General features: G+C 51.4%; 1 protein-coding gene across 3 annotated transcripts in view; it reads right to left on the bottom strand.

The window, feature by feature from the left end:
• LOC144732793 (diphosphoinositol polyphosphate phosphohydrolase 1-like) overlaps positions 1-16,955 on the bottom strand; it is a 43,933-nt gene extending 26,978 nt beyond the window's left edge. For all 3 annotated transcript variants that reach the window (XM_078614388.1, XM_078614390.1, XM_078614389.1), the window contains exon 1: positions 16,338-16,955. In XM_078614388.1, the coding sequence (XP_078470514.1) occupies positions 16,338-16,433 (96 nt within the window). In that variant the 5' untranslated portion in view covers positions 16,434-16,955. The remainder of the gene's footprint in view (positions 1-16,337) is intronic.
• Positions 16,956-20,651: the final 3,696 nt, after the last annotated feature.

Below are 20,651 nucleotides of genomic sequence, written 5' to 3'. Positions count from 1 at the left end.
GAGTGTCGGTCGGCATGATGTCCGACGTTTCAGGAACTGAAGCTCCCTGCAACGAGCCACACCCGCCTCTCGCAGATCCGACGATCTAACATTTCATCGCTCCAACTCCGTGCTACGTCTGCAGATGCCTAAAGGTCTCATGTAAGTCTATGGGTCTCTATGGAAGTTTATGGGTATCTAAGCGAGTCTGGAGTTCTGCTGTACTGTGGATGGGGACAAATTGTTACACGCCTTATCTACATCATCGGCCAAGATGAATCCACTGCTGGATGAGGGCCTCCTCTACCCGCCGCCATCCCTTGCGCATCAACAATCCCGCACGCAACTCCATCTCCATAGTGGACGTGCTCTCGGGGCATGCTCCCTGCCTTCCTCGGCTGCAGTTCCATCGTTGACTCTGGCGCACCGCCGTGAGGCCTACATTAACCGTCCGAGCAAGTGCTGCTAGCGAGCGGCGATGAGTGCTGGCACGGCGCACGAGGGGGTGGGTGGCCAGCACCACTATCGACCGCCTTTGTCTCCCCAGTGGCGATGTTTACACACCGCACCATGTACTCATTTGAGGCTGAGCAGACCTAAGAGAGGCTCAGGCCGTGAGTGGGAATCGATCTCGTGCCGCCGGGTTCGTCGCACAGCGCGCTAACCGCACACACAAAGACAAAGATCCCCCGTGTAGCCTTAACAGACTGTAAGGGCAAGTGCTGTTAGTGAGCACCGATGAAGGCCGGAACGGTACACGAGGGAGTGGGTGGCCAGCACCACGCTCGACCGCCTTTGTCTCCCCAGTGGCGATGTTTACACACCACACCAGGTACTCATTTCAGGCTGAGTCGACCTAGGGGAGGCCCAGGACCGGTTCAGATAATCGTCACTGGTGTTAGCCGTGAGCGGGAATCGAACACGGGTCGCTAGGTTCATAGCGCAGCACGCTAACCGCTACACTACCGCTCCCCACCGCACACACACACACGAAGCAGCAGCTAATACAGTTGTGCAGGATAAGCCAGCGGACAAGATGGTATCTTTTTCCGATACAATTGCCTCCCAGAACTGATGATGTGGCAAGGGGGGGGGCAGAAGGGGGGCAGCAGAAGGGGGGCAGGTGTCTGCATTGGCTGGGCCTCTGTCAGACGCACGTAAGATTGATTACGTTTACGCTCCGGCCAATGTCACTGCCCGAAATAAATCACGTTCGTTACGCCCCCCCCCCCCCTTTTCTGCCACCCCCCACCCCCCCCGCTCACTACCTCTAGGAGTTGGGGGCTTCGGTGATTGCCGCAGGCGTATTGACGATGCCGGCCGAGCCGCGATGACTAACACCTGGAGGCGTCAGAGATAGTGGGGCAATAGTGCGATGTGAGTGTGGTGTTAGCATCGTATTAGTGTGGTGTTAAGACGTCCATAATATATATAATCTATAAACATACACACAGTCGCATACATTTACATGAAGTCCCATTATTGCATGGCCGTTGGCTACTTACACATTCTCCCTCCTCCTTTTCTCTTCTGTGCCTCCCTCTCTACCCACATCCACTATCCCCAGAGGTCGCAACCGGGTACCCGATACCCGTACCCTACCCGATACCCGGCTACCCGTACCCGGCCGGGTACGGGTACCCGTTTGCGACTCTGGTGCGGCCGGGTACGGGTAGGCCGTGAGTCACTGGTGAGTAACCGTTTGTCACTCATTTCCCAACGTCTTGTCTCTTCTCACAATTCAAGTTCTAGAATCAACCCACCCACGCCTGCAACATGGCTTCATCCCAGAGGTCGCAAATCAGGTACCCGATACCCGTACCCTACCCGTACCCGGCCGGGTACGGGTAGGTTACGGGTACGGCCGGGTACGGGTACCCGTTTGCGACCCTGGTGCGGCCGGGTACGGGTAAGCCGTGAGTCACTGGTGAGTAACCGTTTGTCACTCATTTCCCAACGTCTTGTCTCTTCTCACAATTCAAGTTCTAGTATCAACCCACCCACGCCTGCAACATGGCTTCATCCCAGAGGTCGCAAATCAGGTACCCGATACCCGTACCCTACCCGTACCCGGCCGGGTACGGGTAGGGTACGGGTACGGCCGGGTACGGGTACCCGTTTGCGACCCTGGTGCGGCCGGGTACGGGTACGGGTAAGGAATAAAAACCCGTTTGCGACCTCTGACTGTCCCCCCCCCCATCGCATTCTCGCTCCAACCTCACCCTCGCTCTCCCACTCCTGCTTCTGCCCTGCGCCGGCCTGGGCCCTATCCACGCTCCACCCTTCCGAGCCTGCGAGATCTGCCGAGAGCGGGCACATTCTGGCTGAGCGGGTCACGGCTGCCCCACACGCCCCTCAGAGATATCAGGGAGGCAAAAACAATGCACGCAGGAATAAGATTAGTGTTTTTCCGAGCGCACTTTGCCAAGACAAAGTATTCCACTGCAGAATCCGTAGCTGTAATGAAATGCACCGATGTTTTTTTTACGAACAGAGTTATTTTATCCGTGCGCCTATGTGTGTTTAACCACCACACTGCAGGTCACAACACACTCACCACTCACTCACACACTCACTCACCCTCTTACCCACACACTCAGTCACCCTCTTACTCACACACTCACTCACCCTCTTACTCACACACTCACTCACCCTCTTACTCACACAGTCACTCACACACTCATCACTCACTCTCTCACCACTCACCCTCTTACTCACTCACACACTCACTCACACACCCACTCACCCGCTCATACACTCATTCGCACACTCATTCACCACTCACTGACGCTCTCATTTGCAAAAATAATCACTAACCCACCGATTCACTCACAAAGCCAAAGAACCCCCAAATAGCCTTTAACAGACTATTGGGGCAAGTGCTATTATCAAGCACCTATGAAGGCCGGCACAGTACACGAGGGGGTGGGTGGCTAACACCACCACATTTGTCTCTCCAGAGGCGATGTTTACACACCACACCAGATATTAAATTGAGGCCGAGTCGACCTAGGGGAGGCCCAGGACCAGTTTAGATATTCATCACTGGTGTTGGTCTTGAGCGGGAAACGAACTCGCACTCACGCAAACACTCGCTCGCTCCCCGTCACTTATTCGCTTAGTCACGGGCGGCCTGGGTTAGGGTTGTGACTGGATCCTGAGCAAATTGTGTCGCTTAATAATTCATGTCGTCACATGGAGTGTGGCTAATGAGAGGTGAGGGCTCCACACTGTCACCCTGCATGAGTGTGTGTGTGTGTGGCGAGTGAGTGAAATCGCGTGTGTATGAATTAATGTGTGAGTGGGGAGCGGCAGCGTTGCGCTCCGAACCAGGCAAACCCAGTTTGATTCCCGCTCATGGCCAACATCAGTGATGATTATCTGCACCGGTCCTGGGCCTCCCCAAGGTCGACTCAGCATCAAATAAGTACCTGGTGTGGTGTCTAAACACCGCCACTTGGGAGACAAAGGTGGTCGGGCGTGGTGCTGGCCACCTCCCCCGCATCGTGTGCCGTAGTTGTTTTGATTTAAAGCTTTTGTGACTGCAGGGATTCATATTCTTGGTTCTTTCGGTAAAGTCACGTAGAAGGGAAATAATAAAAAAATGTCTTGCTGTGGATTTCACACCTGATGATGATTGCTTGTGTTGCAGCCGAAACGTCGTGAGAATTTTTTTATTGTTTTATATTTTTATTATTTTATTATTTCCCTTCTACGTGACTTTACCGAAAGATCCAACAAAATAAAGTAGTTGTTACTTACGAGCCCATGCTTAATTTGCGTTTCGATGATCTACCTTCTAAAAATACCTTGTCTCGCACACCCCCAGAAAGGGCCTCTCTCACACCCCCAGGGAGTACGTGAACCCCAGGTTAAGAACCACTGGTTTCTGACCGCAGGAGGGGATCTTTGTCTCGCGAGTGTTGCGAGTGCCTCTTTCAACATTGACTTGAGCGCCCTAAGGAGGAAGGCACTCAAAGACTGCTGCCGAGCTTGCCATCATATTTGGCGCGGAGCACTAAGCTCCTACCCCACGACAACCTGATGACAATCCAGAGTGAAGCGTTTGGGGTGCAACCAGTTTGTTCACATTTCAGTGGGTAGCTGCTCTATGCCCATCGCAGCAGCAGAGTCCCAGGGGGGCAACACAAAAGGGTGGAAGCACACGGAGTGCAATACAACAATGGATTTTACTGCACTGCCATTTACTGCCCGCCAATAGTAACCGGGCCGACAGCTGATAGAAACCCGGGGCTACGGCAGATAATAACGAGGATTACAGCCCAAAATAACCGGGACTACAACTGATAATTGATAAGCCAATTCGTTGAGCTATCGCTTGTGGCCAGGTCGCTTCTGGAAAAATAATTATATGGCTCAGTGGGCCTTACCTGGTAAAAAACAAAAACAAAAAAAAAATAGTTAACGTTTTTTAAAAAGTTTAACCGAGCTTACATCCGATAACCAGCGGGCCAACAGCTGGTAACAGCCTGCTGTGCATTGTGGCCTCCAGTCCCAGTGGTTATCCAGGCTCAAACACTTGCTTAGCTTGTAGGATTATGAGATCAGCGACGCTGGAGTCGTGCTCCTCCGTCACGGTCGAGTTATATTATCATCATTATTAATACTTCAGCAGCAGACAATGCTTTCCCACCTGATGATGGACGCTTGTGTTGCGCCCGAAACGTCGTGATTTATTTTATTTTACACCGACGTGACTTTACCGAAAGAACCAACGAGTATAATACTTCGCTTGTTTACCCAGGAAGGCCTCGCCGGGTCTCAAGACTACTTCAGGAGGGTCCTGCCAAAGTTTTCACAGTATGGGAACCACGTTGCTGCTGGGCGCCATGGTATCGAGATGTCAGACATCTCACCTGGTATGCAAGAGGTTGTGGGTTCAATCCCGACCCTGATGCCTGTATACTTGGAGTTTGCGTGTCTCTCTCTCCGAGGTCTTGTGGACTTTTCTCCGGGTCCTCCGATTTTTCCCTCCACGTTTCGAAACGTGCGTGTAGAGCATTTGGCTGCGATAAATGTCCACGCGATAAGCCACTTTGTTGTGCTTTCATTTGTGGCTAGGTTGCTTCTGAAAAAGAGCCATATAACTCAATGGGCCTTACCTGGTAAAATTTTAACGTTTTATTAAATAGATTATGGTTTATTTGAGTAATCTGTGGGTACATTTTTCAGCTTTGGGATGTTTTTTTCATTCGCTATGGGAGGTCTCTCGTGAGATTGTCAGCCACAACACTGGGCTTACACCTGGGTGTTAATGTCGACGTCTGACTCACTGAAGTCTTAAACACAATGTGACACAGGAGTGCAGACCCACACCACGTGTGGGCACGCCACATTGTCACCGGTAAGGCTGCCACAATTTTTTTTTCTCGAGTTGCCGGGCGACCGCAACGAGAGAAAAACCCACAAACACAAACCCCGATCCAGAAATGAAGCGTGGACAAGGAATGTCTCAAGCAATACAACCTGAGATGTGGCTGCCCTTTTAACTTTCAAACAAAGGGGCGGTTAGTACACTGCAATCCAAAGGTCGTCAGTTCGATACCATCTCCTGGTGCTGCCGTCTTAAATCCGCCCCCCCCCCCCCCGATACCCCTTTCCAAGACGTCTGGTCAGCGTGGAAGAGTAGACCAAACACCCCCTAGAGCTCCCTTTGTCGTGAACAATTGCTAGGCCTGCACCTTTACCGCTTTGCCGAGAAATGAGAACCACTCGGTGCTTAGGCCTCCACCATGCGGTTTGTATGTCCAAGCAAACCGATCGGCGCAATGGTTACTCGCGCTCCACCGCCGTTGGTCACCGGTCCCAAACTCTCAGAACCGGTAACCGATTGTGAAATCGATTACCGGTTTACCGGTTACCATACAACGCACCTCCTCAACATTCACCCAGTTTATAAATAACTTCCAACTCAATTGGATTGACAGAGGCCTTCATCCAGCTGCAGACCGGTGATGGATGATGATGATGATGTTGATTGTCTCGTTACTGTGATCTCACTGGGCCCTCGCATGGTTACGTACGGCATAAGGGCATCCATGAATCGGTCGTTGATGGCTTGTGCCCTGATATTAAACGTGGTCTCAGAGGTCAGAGACGCTGAGTGGCACCGCTGAAATCCTGGGTTTCCATTGCAGTGTTCACAGCCACTGCCTGTTATGAAACTGGGTTCTCAAGTGCAAAGGGTTGATGGTCTCAGCCCGGACACCGATGACGGTAACAAAACCCATCGCATTAAATTTGGTCATGCCCTTAATCTGGCTAAATTCCAGCTTTGAGAATTAAAATATCGGCGTGACTGTCATGCTACTAAACATTACTCTACTTAGCAGGGCAGGTGGAAAAGTGTTGCGCTCCATTGCGTGCACCAGAGGTGAATTGAAGAGATCTTGGAAGTAACCCTGTTATATCCGCTTCTACGGTCCACTGCGTTGCTCTGCGAGAGATCCGAACAGAGTATTGCTCTTGTGACAATGTGATGCCGAAAGCAAAATTGGGATGAAATTGAGGATTTTTAAAAATATTCTTTAGCAATTTCACCACATTGCGGCGAGCACTCAGCTCATGCAAACTCACACTCGTTGACCTTTCTGTGACCTCAGAGCCCACACTCACCATGATCTAGGGCATGGATTGTGCAATGCTTCATCCGCTGCGTGCAATAAAAATTGGTTCAAAGACACGGGGGGGGCGCAGGGGGGGGGGGCGACTCACTCGCTCACTCACCCTCTTGCCTGCTCACTCGCCCGCTCACTCATCCACGCACTTCGATTACCCATCTACTCGCTCGATTAATCAACCAAAACTCGTAATCGACTCCTTTTGTGATCCGTCAATCTGGCCTTTTAAGCAAATTTCTCCCGGCCCCCACATCTTGCCTCCAAAACGCAAGAAAGCCTCCTACCAGCACCACGGCGCTGAGGAGGGAGGGAGGGGGTACTCGGGAAGGGGCTAGTGACGGAGAGAGTCACTTCGACTGTGACTTGTCTCGTCATTCGCGTGACTTTATACACAGACCACATTGCGCAACGTGGCGGAGTGGTGGTGCAGCGGTTAGGGCAACGCGCCCGATTAACCTGTTGATCCGCGTTGTGTTGCGATTCCCGGCCGCGGCTGCCATCAGTGGCGAGTGATATCGCCCTGCTGCCACCAAACCAAGCTGAGAATCTTGGTAAGGTGTGGTCAGACAACCCCCACGACTGACACATATGTATGCTGAACTTCTTTCACACCATACGCACGACAGCATCAGGAGGCCCTCACCCAGCACAGGATTAACACCAGACTGCACCTTACAGAACTCAGAGTAAAGCTGTCAGGATGAGTAATGGTCCAGCACTCGCTGATTCACTCCTGCTACCCTGACCCTAACTCGTTGATGCCTCTTCCCGTGTTGAGAACTCGGTTCATCAGACTGTTAACCCATCCATCAGACACTGGTGCAACCACCACACTGCAGATCACAACAAATCACACACTCGCTCTCCCACTCCCTCATCCACTCACCAACTCACGCATCCACTCACCAACTCACGCACCCACTTACCCACTAATTCAACCACTCACCCACTGATTCACCCACTGACTCACCCACTCACTCACTCACTCACCCAGCTGCTCGCCCACTCATTCGCTCACCCACTCACCCACTGACTCAACCACTCACCCACTGACTCACCCACCCACTCAGCTGCTCGCCCGCTCAATCGCTCACCCAGTCACCCACTGACTCAACCACTCACCCACTGACTCACCCACCCACTCAGCTGCTCGCCCGCTCACTCGCTCACCCACTCACCCACTGACTCAACCACTCACCCACTGACTCACCCACCCACTCGCTCACCCAATCGCCCACTCACCCACTGACTCACTCACCCACTCACCCAGCTGCTCACCCGCTCACTCACTCGCTCACCCACTCACCCACTGACTCATCCACCCACTCAGCCCGTGACGTATGGGAGGGGGGAAGGGTAAAGAGGGAATGAGAACCAGGCTCCCCTAGAATCGTGTCATTTAACCCCATGGCTCTGCGGGGGGGGGGGGGGCTGGTTGGCTCAGCTGGGGTAATTCGTGCTCATTGGATGGATGAGTCAACATGCGCTCCGTGTCTCCGCCGCAAATTGGAGCCATCGCGTTCGCCACGGGAGACTTCTTGAAATTTCACTCGCGACGGCTGCGCACAAACGACTCCCATAGAGCAACGCAGCGAGCTTGTGCCCGCTACACTACACTCGCCCTCCCGCTCGCTCACTCACTCACTCGCCAGCCCATCCGCCCAATCACCAGCCCACTTGCAATCTCGCGTGTCACCGTCTCATTCATGCCGCCTTGTTCTGTCTCATATGTAGTGTCTTGTTTGTGTTGTCTGTTTCAATCGTGCTTTGTCCCTTTAATAACCCCAGTCAGCATTGTTTAGACTTTGCAATTCCCCCCCCCATCGTCTCATTTCCAAGCTCTTTTAATGACCTTGCTCAATTCAAGAATGTCTGTCCTGTGTGTTCCCGTCGGTACTGTAACGGCTCACGTGTGTACTGCCCATGTCTCTCTGTACTTTGTCCTCTTGTTGTTGTCTGTGCCTTCCATCTCGATGGTTGTGGCTGCACGGTCGCGTTTGTAGTTGCATTTATTATTTTATTATTATTATTATTCTTCAGACTCGTGCTTACTCGGGGGAGCCTCACCGAATCTCAAGATTATTTTCCAGGTGGGCAGGAGGCGATGTTACTGCCGAGTGTAATCCAACTGGTTACATTTGCAGGTAATTTAGCTCCAGCATTGGGAGACTTGGCCAATGCCATGAACGTTGTGTGTGCTTTTTATCTCTGGGAGAAGACCAAAGGAGCCGGGGGAAACACGTGCAGTACAGGGGGAGAACATACACAATCCATACTCTTTGTTTTTTCGGTAAAGTCACGTAGGTTAAAAAATTATTAAATCACGACGTTTCGGGCGCAACACAAGCGACCTTCTTCAGGTGGGGACAACTTAACGAAAGCACAACCGCTTAAGTGTGTTTTTTACCTACGTGACTTTCCCGAAAAAACCAAAGAGTATGAATCCTTGCAGTCACGAAAACTTCAAATCTAGAATTAATACACACTCCACACGAAAAGAGGCCCAAGTGGGGAATCGAACCCAGGCCCTGCTTGCTACGAGGCGCGCGTGTTGACGCCGCACCGCAGCTGCCCGGTGATACCGAGCGGGGACCCTCCCGCACTGGCACGCCGGTTCCGTGGGCCGCAGCAAGGTGCTTAACTTGCTGAACCCGACCCCACTGGACATCTGTGAAAAAGAGCTTCACAGCCCGTCGGATTCCTCCATCCAGTCTCAAGTGAGATTCCGATTCTGTTTGCGCAGGCGCTGCCACTGGCGTTTCCCTCTTCGGTTCAACTCAACTCGCCACCCAGCGCAGAGGTCGCAAACGGGTTTTGATTCCCTACCCGTACCCGGCCACACCAGGGTCGCAAATGGGTACCCGTACCCGTACCCGGCCGTACCCGTACCCTACTCGTACCTGGCCGGGTACGGGTAGGGTACGGGTATTGGGTACCTGATTGCGACCTCTGGGAAGAAGCCATGTTGCAGGCGCGGGTGGGTTGATTCTAGGAACTTGAATTGTGAAAAGAGACAAGACGTTGGGAAATGAGTGACAAACGGTGACTCACCAGTGACTCACGGTCTACCCGTACCCGGCCGCACCAGGGTCGCAAACGGGTACCCGTACCCGGCAGGGTACAGGTATCGGCTACCCGGTTGCGACCTCTGACCCAGCGTGGCAGCTTCCACGACTCATCGTGCCATTTGCAGGAGCGATGATGCAGATCTTTTAGATCTCGGTCCGGAATTCTACTCCTGTTCAACCAATGCTGCCGAAGAGACGTGGAATGCTGAAACAGTTCTACAGCTGCTGTTGAGATGCCAAAATGCCGTGTTGGCTGCTGGGACGTGTAAAAATCACTTACAGTACAGACATGGGAAGCAGGCAAATTGTCTGCTTATTTATTTATTTTTCTCATTCGTATCTAGGTGAGGAGCCGGTCAGGCAATAGTTCCACCGTGTGCACTTGAGTCGAACATTGCCTTGCGGGCATTTGGCAGCAGTGCGTGATTGACACGTGCCGGTGGGCAACCGTGCGAGAGACGTATCCAAGTTCTTCTCTCCCTCCAGGGCAGCACGTGCCCAGACCAACGCTTGCACACAATGTTGGCGAGGGATCATTTACAGCCACGTGGAGCGGCTTCGCTGACCGTGCGAATGTCGGGGTGGGTTACGCAGGCCCAAAGTGTCACACTAAGCACACAAACGTGGACCACGCTCGCATTCGTGCGCACACGCACCGACAACAACAACCATTCGCCACCAAGTGGCGGTGATGTCACCGCGGTGCTTGTGCCAGGCTAGGTGCACTTTGAGGCCACGTTAAGTGTCGAAGGCTCACTGGCAGGTCACGGAACAGACCCAGGTGCCATGGGTTGCCTGTGGTGGTGCTTTTAAATCCTTTATATTAAGTTCGCTTGCTTGCTTGCTTAGGACTGTGCAAATCTTTCGGTCGTTTTTTAACCCACTTCCCGTGATCCAATCGAGCTGACATTTTCCACACAGACTCGTTGTGCGTGACAATTAATGTTCGTGAAAATTTTTTTCCAAAATTTTACACTTTTAAGGACAAAAATATTATATTTTATAACCGATTGTTTAATGCTGCCATGCAATCGTCTGACCGATAGGTGACAGCCATCTCAAGCCAGAGGACAAGAGGACTCTAGCCGCCACGCATATAAAGGATTTATAGTGAAAAACTTTGTTTTTACGGGTTATACTTGTTCTTTTTAATGCCGCTGCGGGATTCGACAGGACGTCCACCGCTCGCGCGCAGGGGCCAGGCGGCTACCCGGCGACGGAGTGAGCGGCTCGCGATTGGAACGAAGCGAGTTCATGTCCTGCTTTGGGGGTTGACGCGGCCCATCATCTCTCCTGCAAGGGTCGATAGAATGAGTGCCACTGTGCGGGGAAGTCAACAGTGGTTGTCCTGCGGATACGCTCGCCCCTGCCACGACTGTCGTGTGGAATTTACAACTCTGGCTCGGCTGCAAGCAGGAGATGAGCACCACCGCAAAATTCATTTGAGCAGCAGGAGATCACTTTGAATTTTGATTGCGAGCAATGGCGATAGTTTGGGAAGGCCTTCAAACAGCAGTGGATGGTACATGGCAGAAGATGATGATGATGTGAGAAGCAAAATCTATTCTGGAGGTTGTTCAGTGTTGTTGCCCTGGCTCTAAAATAATCACCGTAGCAATGGAGGGGACCCGTGTTAAGGACTATTTTGTCTCAACCACACTGTGTTCAACCACCACACTGCACATCACAACAATGCTCTCTCACCCACTGACTCACCCACCACCTCACCTCTCTTTCTGCCTCTTTCGTCAACCGCTCCACTTTGTAATTCTCTCCCATCGTCTCTTATCCCCCAAGCACTTACAATAATAACCTTGCTCAGTTCAAGAAACATGCTGCGGCTCTTATCTAATACAACTTTGGGCCTGTGCTGAGCAACGGCGTTTCAAGTAAATAAGTAACAGTGTTGACTGTAACTCGGAACTAGTCACTCAACATGTATGCATGTATGTTGAACTTAATGTTGAACAGATCAGCACAGCAATTAATTATTGCATTTCTCCAGAGAAAAATGACAAAAATATACATCCACACAGACTAAATACAAAGATCCGCTGTGTAGCCTACACAGGCTATTGTGGAAAGTGTTGTGAGAGCACCTATGAAGGCCAACATGGCACACATGCTGTGGTCAGCAACACGCCCGGCCGTCTTTGTCTCCCCAGTGCTGGTGTTTATATACACAACACCAGGTACTGATGTTGGTCGTGTGTGGGAATCGAACTCACGTAGCCGGGTTCGTAGCGCTCCCCACTCATACAATCAGTCGCACACTCACTCACACACTCAATCACACATGTACTCATACACTCAATGACATGCGCACATACTCGCACTCAATCACAGACGCTCACACATTCATACACTCACTCTCACAAACAAAGATAAAAAAACAAAGATCCCCCATATAGCCTTAACAGACTGTAGGGGCAAGTGCTGTTAGCGAGCACCTATTAAATTCGAAGCCCGGGACCGGTTCAGATAATCGTCACTGGTGTTGGCCGTGAGCGGGAATCGAACCCGTGTCGCCGGGTTCATAGCGCAGCGCGCTAGCCGCTACACTATCGCTCCCAAACACACACACAGTTAAACATAACAATGACACATACAGGGACATAATTACGTTGAGGCATCATCAATATAAACTGGTCAATCCACTGCTGCATGAAGGCCTCCCCAAGCCACGGCTGTTGTTCCTGACCACGTGATGTAATATGGACATATATGATGACAGATACACAGACACGATTACACACTGACATACAGACAGAGACGACAGTGGCACATACACAGACACAGTGACACACGCCATGACACGTACATACACAGACAAAGACCTTCCCTGTATGGCCTTAAGCAGAGGTGTGGACTCGAGTCATGTGACTTGGACTCGAGTCAGACTCGAGTCATGAATTTGATGACTTGCGACTCGACTTGGACTTGCATAACAATGACTTTGTCCCACCTCTGGCCTTAAGAGACTGTTGGGGCAAGTGCTGTAAGCAAGTAGCAGCTATGAAGGCCGGCACGGCACACGAGGGGGTGGGTGGTCAGCACCACGCTCGGCCGCTTTGTCTCCCCAGTGGCGATGTTTACACACCGCACCAGGTACTCATTTGAGGCAGAGTTGACCTAGGGGAGGCCCAGGACCGGTTCAGATAATCGTCACTATTGTTGATTATTAGGGGGAATTGACCTTGGGTCGCCGTGTTCGTAGCGCAGCATGTTAACCGCTACACGACCGCTCCCCACATACCAACACGTTACAAAGAGAAAGATTTCCCGTATAGCCTTAACATACTGTAGGAGCAAGTGCTTTTAGCGAGCACCTGTGAAGGCCAGACCGGCACACCAAGGGTGGGTGGCAAGCACCACGTCCGGCCGCCTTTGTCTCCCCAGTGGCGATGCTTACACATTGCACCAGGTGCTCATTTGAGGCTGTACATACACAATTAAAAATGTATGTATGTATTTGAACTTCGTTCGTACTGTACGTAGCCAACCGTGCTAATCAGAGGTGTGGGATAAGGACTACAAGTATTAGGTTAGGGTCAAGGCTGTAGGATTCAGGTGGCTGGCTATATGTGCATTACAAGTTAGGGTCAGGGCTATAGGATTAGGGCTGTAGGGTTGACGTGGCTATATGTGCGTTACATGTTAGGGTCAGGGCTATAGGGTTAGGGCTGTAGGGTTGCGGTTGCTGTATGTGCGTTACATGTTAAGCACACAAACAGGAACGCATACCGACAAAGCAACACATGTTCAAACATCAATACCATTCCAGAATCTCACTCAGATCAGGAAGAACGCTGACGAACAATGCAGACGTCCAGAATAAACACGTCATTTGAGACCCAAACATCGCAACCACCTGGCGTTGACATTCCTCCTCAAACACACTGGCGGAACAATATTAACCCGCATCAGAACATTAACAGGCCGCTGAATGTCAAAATTAAAGACATTGGGGCCACACAATCAGAACTGTGGATCATACAGATGCCAGAGTGACCCAAACTGTGGACCACATTACTAAAACAACCATAGTCTGTGCACTCCTTCAACAGAGGAGGAGCGGCACAAACTCTCTCGTGGCCAGCAGACCTCGACATTGTCATCTGAACAAATTGCTGCCGTACGCAAGAGGAGAACACCACAGATCACCCACGTAGCTGATGGGGCAAGTGATGCTATCACGAGCACCCCGATTATGGCCTAAATGGCACACGCGCAAGGGTGCGATGTGCCCCCCCCCACGACCGCCTTTGTCTCCCCAGCGCTGATATGCGCACCAAGACCAATACCCGTCATTCGCAACTAAGTGGCGGTGACGTCACCACGGCTCCCGTGCCAGGCCAGGTGCACGTTGAGGCCACTTGAAGAGTTGATGGCTCGCTGACACGTGCACACACAAACACACAATGAAAGTTACACAAACAACCCAGTTTTCCCAAAAAACTGAGTAATAGACATCCATAGACTAAAGACTCATAGATTTCCATAGATATCCATGTGCTAAACTTAAGAAACCAATAGATTCAGAGACCCAAATGCTTAAACAGCTAACCAAACAAATACCCACAGATATACACACGTAAATATATAAACATATGTTATATATCCCTATACTGTACTCAAATAGACCAAGTCTTTCACAGAGTCAGACTTACACAAAGACCCTGTCATCATATAGATGCCCATTTGAGACTCACACAGAGAGACCCACAGACTCACAAGATATGCATAGGCTCACATACAGGCCCGCAGACTCGCATGCAATACAATGTGGAATGATTTCGCGTCTAAATGTGACGACAGTACACATCTTGAAGACGCTGGGCAGAAGCAGTGCGGACAGCTCTTATGTGGAACGATGCAGTCAACACAGCATATGGGGGTCTGTGCAAGAGTCGATCATTCACAGAGGCTGGCCATGTACTTGGAGCAGAGAACGCAGCCATGGTCAGCTGCTGCCGCCGAATTCTAAACTAAACACATTTTGGATTTAAAGCTTTCGTGACTGCAGGGATTCATATTCTTGGTTATTTCGGTAAAGTCCCGGAGAAGGGAAATAATAAAATAATAAAAATATAAAACAATAAAATTCTCACGACGTTTCGACTGCAACACAAGCAATCATCATCAGGTGTGAAATCCACAGCAAAGAAATTTTGAAAAAAGTAAAAAAAATTTAAAAAGTGCTGTGGATTTCACATTTGATGATGATTGCTTGTGTTGCAGTCGAAACGTCGTGAGAATTGTATTGTTTAATATTTTTATCATTTTATTATTTCCCTTCTACGCGACTTTACCGAAAGAACCAATAATATAAACACATTTTTTTTTATTTTTTTACCAAGTAAGAAGGCCCACTGAGCTATATTGCTCTTTTTTTCAGATGCGACCTTGGCGATCACAAATGATGGGCTCAACGAAGCGACTTATCATCCTGCGGGAATTTATAGCAGCCAAATGCCCTAAACGCCGTGACGTTCATTCTAAATGTGGAGGGGCAATACCGGAGGACGCGCAGAAAAGAAATCCACGCGACCACGGGGAGAGAACTCGAGACACGCAAACTCCAAATAAAGACTTGATTCCTTGAAAAAGGTTTCTAATTGCCGCTTGAACATCTTATTGGCAGGAAGGGTAAACACCTATTCTTATTTTCTCATTCAAATATCAAGGGTGGCACAGTCGGGTTTTTTTTTTTACAATCGGGTTTAATAGTCTTTTTATATTAAACCCGATCATCTGAGATTGGGAGAAATCCGGTTTAATTGGTTCTAATTGCGGCATCCGAGAGGAACTTCTCAACGATGGGCTTCATCCATTCCAAGCGAAGGAACTCACTGGCGGCGCCCACGATTGTGGAGGAGAAGCTCCTCGTGTTCATCAAGACCAACCTGCCCGCCGCATTCTACGACTACCCCGTGCCCGACGCCCCCCCCCGAGTACGATAGCAGCAGCACCGACGAGGAAGCAGCCTAAGCCTTGGATCAGAGTTTCGTATTCATGGTTTAATTCCCCGAAATCGGGTTTAATTGTATTAAAGAAAAAACCTGATGCCTGCCGCTGGAAAAATAGTTTTTTTCCCACCCATGTCAAATACACAGCAGGCGTCAGGGTCGGGGGATGGAACCCACGACCTCCTTCCTTGCTGTACACCTGGCGAGGGAGTCAACATTTCGCCACCCCCTTCCACCCCACTCTCATTTCATCCGGACAACACGCAGCATCGCAGGCAAGGCAGACGTCTCTCATCCAGCAGTGGATTTTGACCACGGCTGCCCGCAGGGGGGGGGCGATGACGTCACCCCCCCCCACTGTGACGTCACCGCGCGTTCCCCCAAATGCCCCTTCGAAGTCTTCTCAGCACCCCCCCCCCACCACGGCACCGACCCACGACCTCCGCGGGTCGATAAAGCAAGGCGCAAGATTTAAGAATAAAGAAGCCACGACACGAAGAGAAGGGCGAGGGGAAAGGGGACCGGCACTCCGCCTCCTCATCCTCCTCCTCCTCGTGTAGTCACGTGGCCTCAAAGTGCACCTCGCCTGGCACAACACGCGCCGTGACGTTGCCACTACTTGGGTGGCTCATGGCGGGTGTTGTTGTTGTGTTGTTGTTGTGTTTGCGTGTGAGGCTCACCTCCTGCTCAGACTCGCTCCTGAAGCACAAGCACGCGGCTCTCTTCCTGTAGCCGTCCCCGTCGAACGTCCGCGTCTGGTTGGGCTTGTATTTCATGGTCGGCGGCGGCGGCGGCGAATTTAGCAGCAGCAACAACAGCAACCACCACAACCCACACAACCCACCCTCTCCTCTCGTTAATTAACGAAGCGAATTAGCGTGGGTGCCCGTACGGCACCACCACCACCACCACCCTCTTCTCTCTCTTCGCCTCTCTCTCTCTTCAGCCTTTCGCCCGCCCCTGAGCCGCCCGCGAGCCCCCGAAGCGAAGCATCATAATGATAACGACGACGATGATGATGACGATGACAGCGAACGAGCTTAAATTAATCGACGGAATGCGGCGACGGCGAGAGATGGAAGCCCGAAGCGGCGGCGTTTACGAGCGCACACGGGGTCGGTGAGGTTCGTCTGGCGTGGGCTGTTGTACAGACACCGCTACCTCGACCACCACCGCCTCCGCCGCCTCCTCCTCAGCTCCCCGAGGCGCTCAGCTACCCAGGAGGGAGGGAGGGTGGTGAGTGGTAGGGTGGGTGCCCTCAGCGTGCGCGTGGTGGTGGTGGAGGGGGCGTGGTCGCGATGGGACACCACGTGACGCGCGCGAGGCCAATCAGGACGCGTACGTGCCAAAGGGGTGGGGGGGGGACGCGGCGACGGGTGACGTCACGCGCGCAACGGGGCCGTTGTGCGCGATGACGTCACTGCGCCTTGCTTGAGAAGCGCGCGTGACATCATGGAGGCTTGGATTAAGCGCGTGACGTCATCGCGACGTCAATTTGCGCGCGGGGTTGGATGACGTAACGCGCGTGCGGTGCAGCGCGGGGGACGTCAGAAATGGCACGGCAGTGTATCGTGCGAAGTGACGTCACGGCGCACGGCGGTGTAGCGTGCGAGGTGACGTCATTTATGCGTAGGTTTGTGCGCGGTGACGTCACGACGCAAGGCGGTGGAGCGTGCGTGGCGTTGACGCTGCTCGTTGTTGTTGTGATGTTGTGTTGTTGTTGTGCTCTTGTTGTTGTCGCCGTGCCCTCTGGCTGCACCAACCCCCCCTCAACGCCGGGGAGGCCGTCACCCAGCAGTGGATTGACCATGGCTGATGATGAAACAGCCGAAACGTCAAAGTCACGGCAGAGATTATAGCACGGCTGACTACGTACGGTGCGAAAGAAGTCCTGCACACATACGCGAGACGACAATGTTTCTGCAAAATACTTTATTTCCCGTCATGAAATCAAGCTGCAGCCATCGCATCCCGGGTTGGGTGGGGTGGGGAGGGGGGTTGGGTTGGGGGGGGTGGGGAGGGGGTGTGGGGAGGGGTGGAGAGGGGTGGGGAGGTGTAGGGGGGTGAGGGGTGGGGTGGAGAGGTGAGGGGTGGGGAGGTGTGGAGTGGGGTGGGAATCTTCCCGCTGCGGTCGACCTCGCGTCCCCAGCCCCCCACCCTGCCCCCCCCTGCCCCACCTCACCCCCCCCCCCCGAGGAACGAGGGTGCCGCAACATCCCCAGACCACGACGAGGGTTTGCGCGTTCGGCCACGCAACGATCTGGACAACTTTCATTCGCGCCGCAGGACCCTCCACCACCGGGGGGGGGGGGTAGGGGGGTGTCACACACGCACTTGAATTAACGGGAGGAGCGTTTTAGGGGCCGTCCATAAATGACGTCACGCGATTTTGGACGATTTTTGACCCCCCCCCCCCCTTCGTCACAAAAAGTCAGACCCCTCCCCTCAAATATGACGTCACAAAGCTCTGCCCCGCACCCCCCCCCCCCAAATAAAACATGCTTCACATCGCTTTTAACTATTGTCATTGTAGTGCGTATTTAATGTGTCGCTGCACTCTGATGTTGTAGGAGAAAACATTTATTCAAAAGTCTATTTAATTAAGAAGAACGTGTTGTCTATATTTATTTAAAGTTGCGCATTTTTATGTGACGTCAAATTTCTCAACCCCCCCCTCGTCACACATCGTCACAAATGTCTGACACCCCCCCCCTAGGTGCGTGACGTCATTTATGAACGGCCCCAAAGGGTCGCGGTAAACGAACTGCTCAGTTTAGCTGCAAAACAAAAAAAATAAATATTTCTCCGACTCTACCAGCGAGAACGCGCCCGCAAAAAAAACGATCATCATCGTTGGAGATAAACGCCCTCACACGTGGCAATTTAAGTTGCTTGCCCACGTCGGGTGTTGGTTGGACGTGTCTTCAACGTCACAAAGCGTGTGGCCCAGCTAACCACGTGGCCTTAACTCCCCCCTCCCCACAAAAAAAACCATTAAAAAAAGAAAAATCGATGACGAATCGTAAAATCGTCGTTGCGAAAACCGACTCCGCGTAGAGTTCACGTCTCCAGCTGTGAGAAGGCGATTTCGCTCGGATCGGTGCTCTCTTCAATGCAAGGCCTCGCGGGGCCACAGCCGGCCCCTCGTGGCCTTGAGTGCAGGCCCTGACGTGGGCTCCCCCACCCCCCCCCACGACAATTACTAAGAAGCCAAAAATGTGTCACGCGCGTGACGTCACTCCACATGAGGCCCCCCCTCATTAATAATCATGAGCGGGTGACGTCACTCCACATGCCGCACCTCTCGCCATCATTAATAATCATGAGCGGATGACGGGAGGCACCCCCCTTGATTAAAAATCATTATCGGGTGACGTCACTCCACACGGGGTACCCCCCCCCTCATTAATAATCATGAGCAGATGACGTCACTCCACATGGAGCTCCCCCCCCCCCATCAATCATTAGCCACTCATTTGGATACCCGCCCCCAAACCTCATTAATAATCATGAGCCGGTCAATATTTTCGTTTGAATATTTCAGATGGACTGCAATATTCACCCGTCCTTGGACGGGCTATATAGGCGAGAACACAAATAATGAAAATGTCAGGCAGGCAGGGTGGCAGCAGCCCTTGCGTTGATGTCTCACCGGCGAAAGTGGCACCCCACCCCCCCGTGTTCGCTCCCCTCTGAAAATGAGTGAAGAAACGCTGCTGCAGAATTGTCACTGCACGTGTAGCGGTGACGACGACGCCACCTGGCGAAACGTGATCGGATGGGGGGGGGGCAAAACATCAACATGACTCTCGTCAACGGACCGGAGTTTCCCTGACACATGAAACGTGCGGACGTTTAAAAACATCGATGATAACGATAACGACGAAAATAAAACGTCGGTTTAACACGCAGGCTTTCGCGACCAATATCATCCATAATATGGTTTTTAAATCCTTTATATTAGGTTCGCTTGCTTGCTTGCGTGCTTGCGTACGACCGTGCAAATCTTTCGGTCGTTTTTTAACCCACTTCCCGTGATCCAATCGAGCTGACATTTTCCACACAGACTCGTTGTGCGTGACAATGAATTTTCGTGAAAAAATTTTCCCAAAATTTTACACTGTTAAGGGAAATTTTTTTAAATATTTAATTACCAATTGCTTAATGCTGGCAGACAATCATCTGACCCATAGGTGGCAGCCATCTCAAGCCAGAGGACGAGAGGACTCTAGCCGCCACGCATATAAAGGATTTATAGTGAAAAACTTTGTTTTTACGGGTTACATTTTTTTTTGTGTTAGACCCCGTATTTACGCGTGTAAACCGCAAGCGTAAACAGACCGCACGTGTCGCACAAAGCACGCGGCTTCACAGCGCTCCTGACCAAGGACTCTAAATTTTATGGGCGATCTGCAAACCGTGCACTGTGGTGCAAAACGTCACAGGTTTGGTCCCAAGGATGGTCAGGAAAATGCACGATCTCACCAAAACAAAAGAAAACCGATATTATGGAGAAAACTTATGCGACATTTCTACTCGAGGCGAAAAGTATTATTACATCAACGCTTGCATTAAAGCATCGTGTGTTTCGTGGATGCAAAGGACCATATTATTGGTTCTTTCGGTAAAGTCACGTAGATAGAATAAAAAAAAAATATATATTTTATTATTTTCTATCGGAGTGACTTTACAGAAAGAACCAAGAACATGAATTCCTGCAGTCACGAAAGTTTGAAGTCAAAGTGCAAAGGACCATTTTGAGAATACGACACAAATCAGCAGACAGTTTGCCCCCCCTCCCACTCATATTGGTCCCTCCACAAAGATATATATTTTTTTACACATCACATCAGCCACATTAACTTCTGAATGCATCATTTTCAGCAACGCCGGTTGAACTCAAGCGAAGCTCTGGACCAGTTTCAACAAATTATTTTGGTCTTTCAGTAAAATCACGTAGATAGGCTCAAAATAAAATAACGAAAAACGACGAC

This window comes from Lampetra planeri, chromosome 44, assembly GCF_965212315.1.
Source record: "Lampetra planeri chromosome 44, kcLamPlan1.2.h2, whole genome shotgun sequence".
Taxonomy (NCBI): Eukaryota; Metazoa; Chordata; class Hyperoartia; order Petromyzontiformes; family Petromyzontidae; genus Lampetra; species Lampetra planeri.
This window is presented reverse-complemented; position numbering and strand designations above follow the sequence as displayed.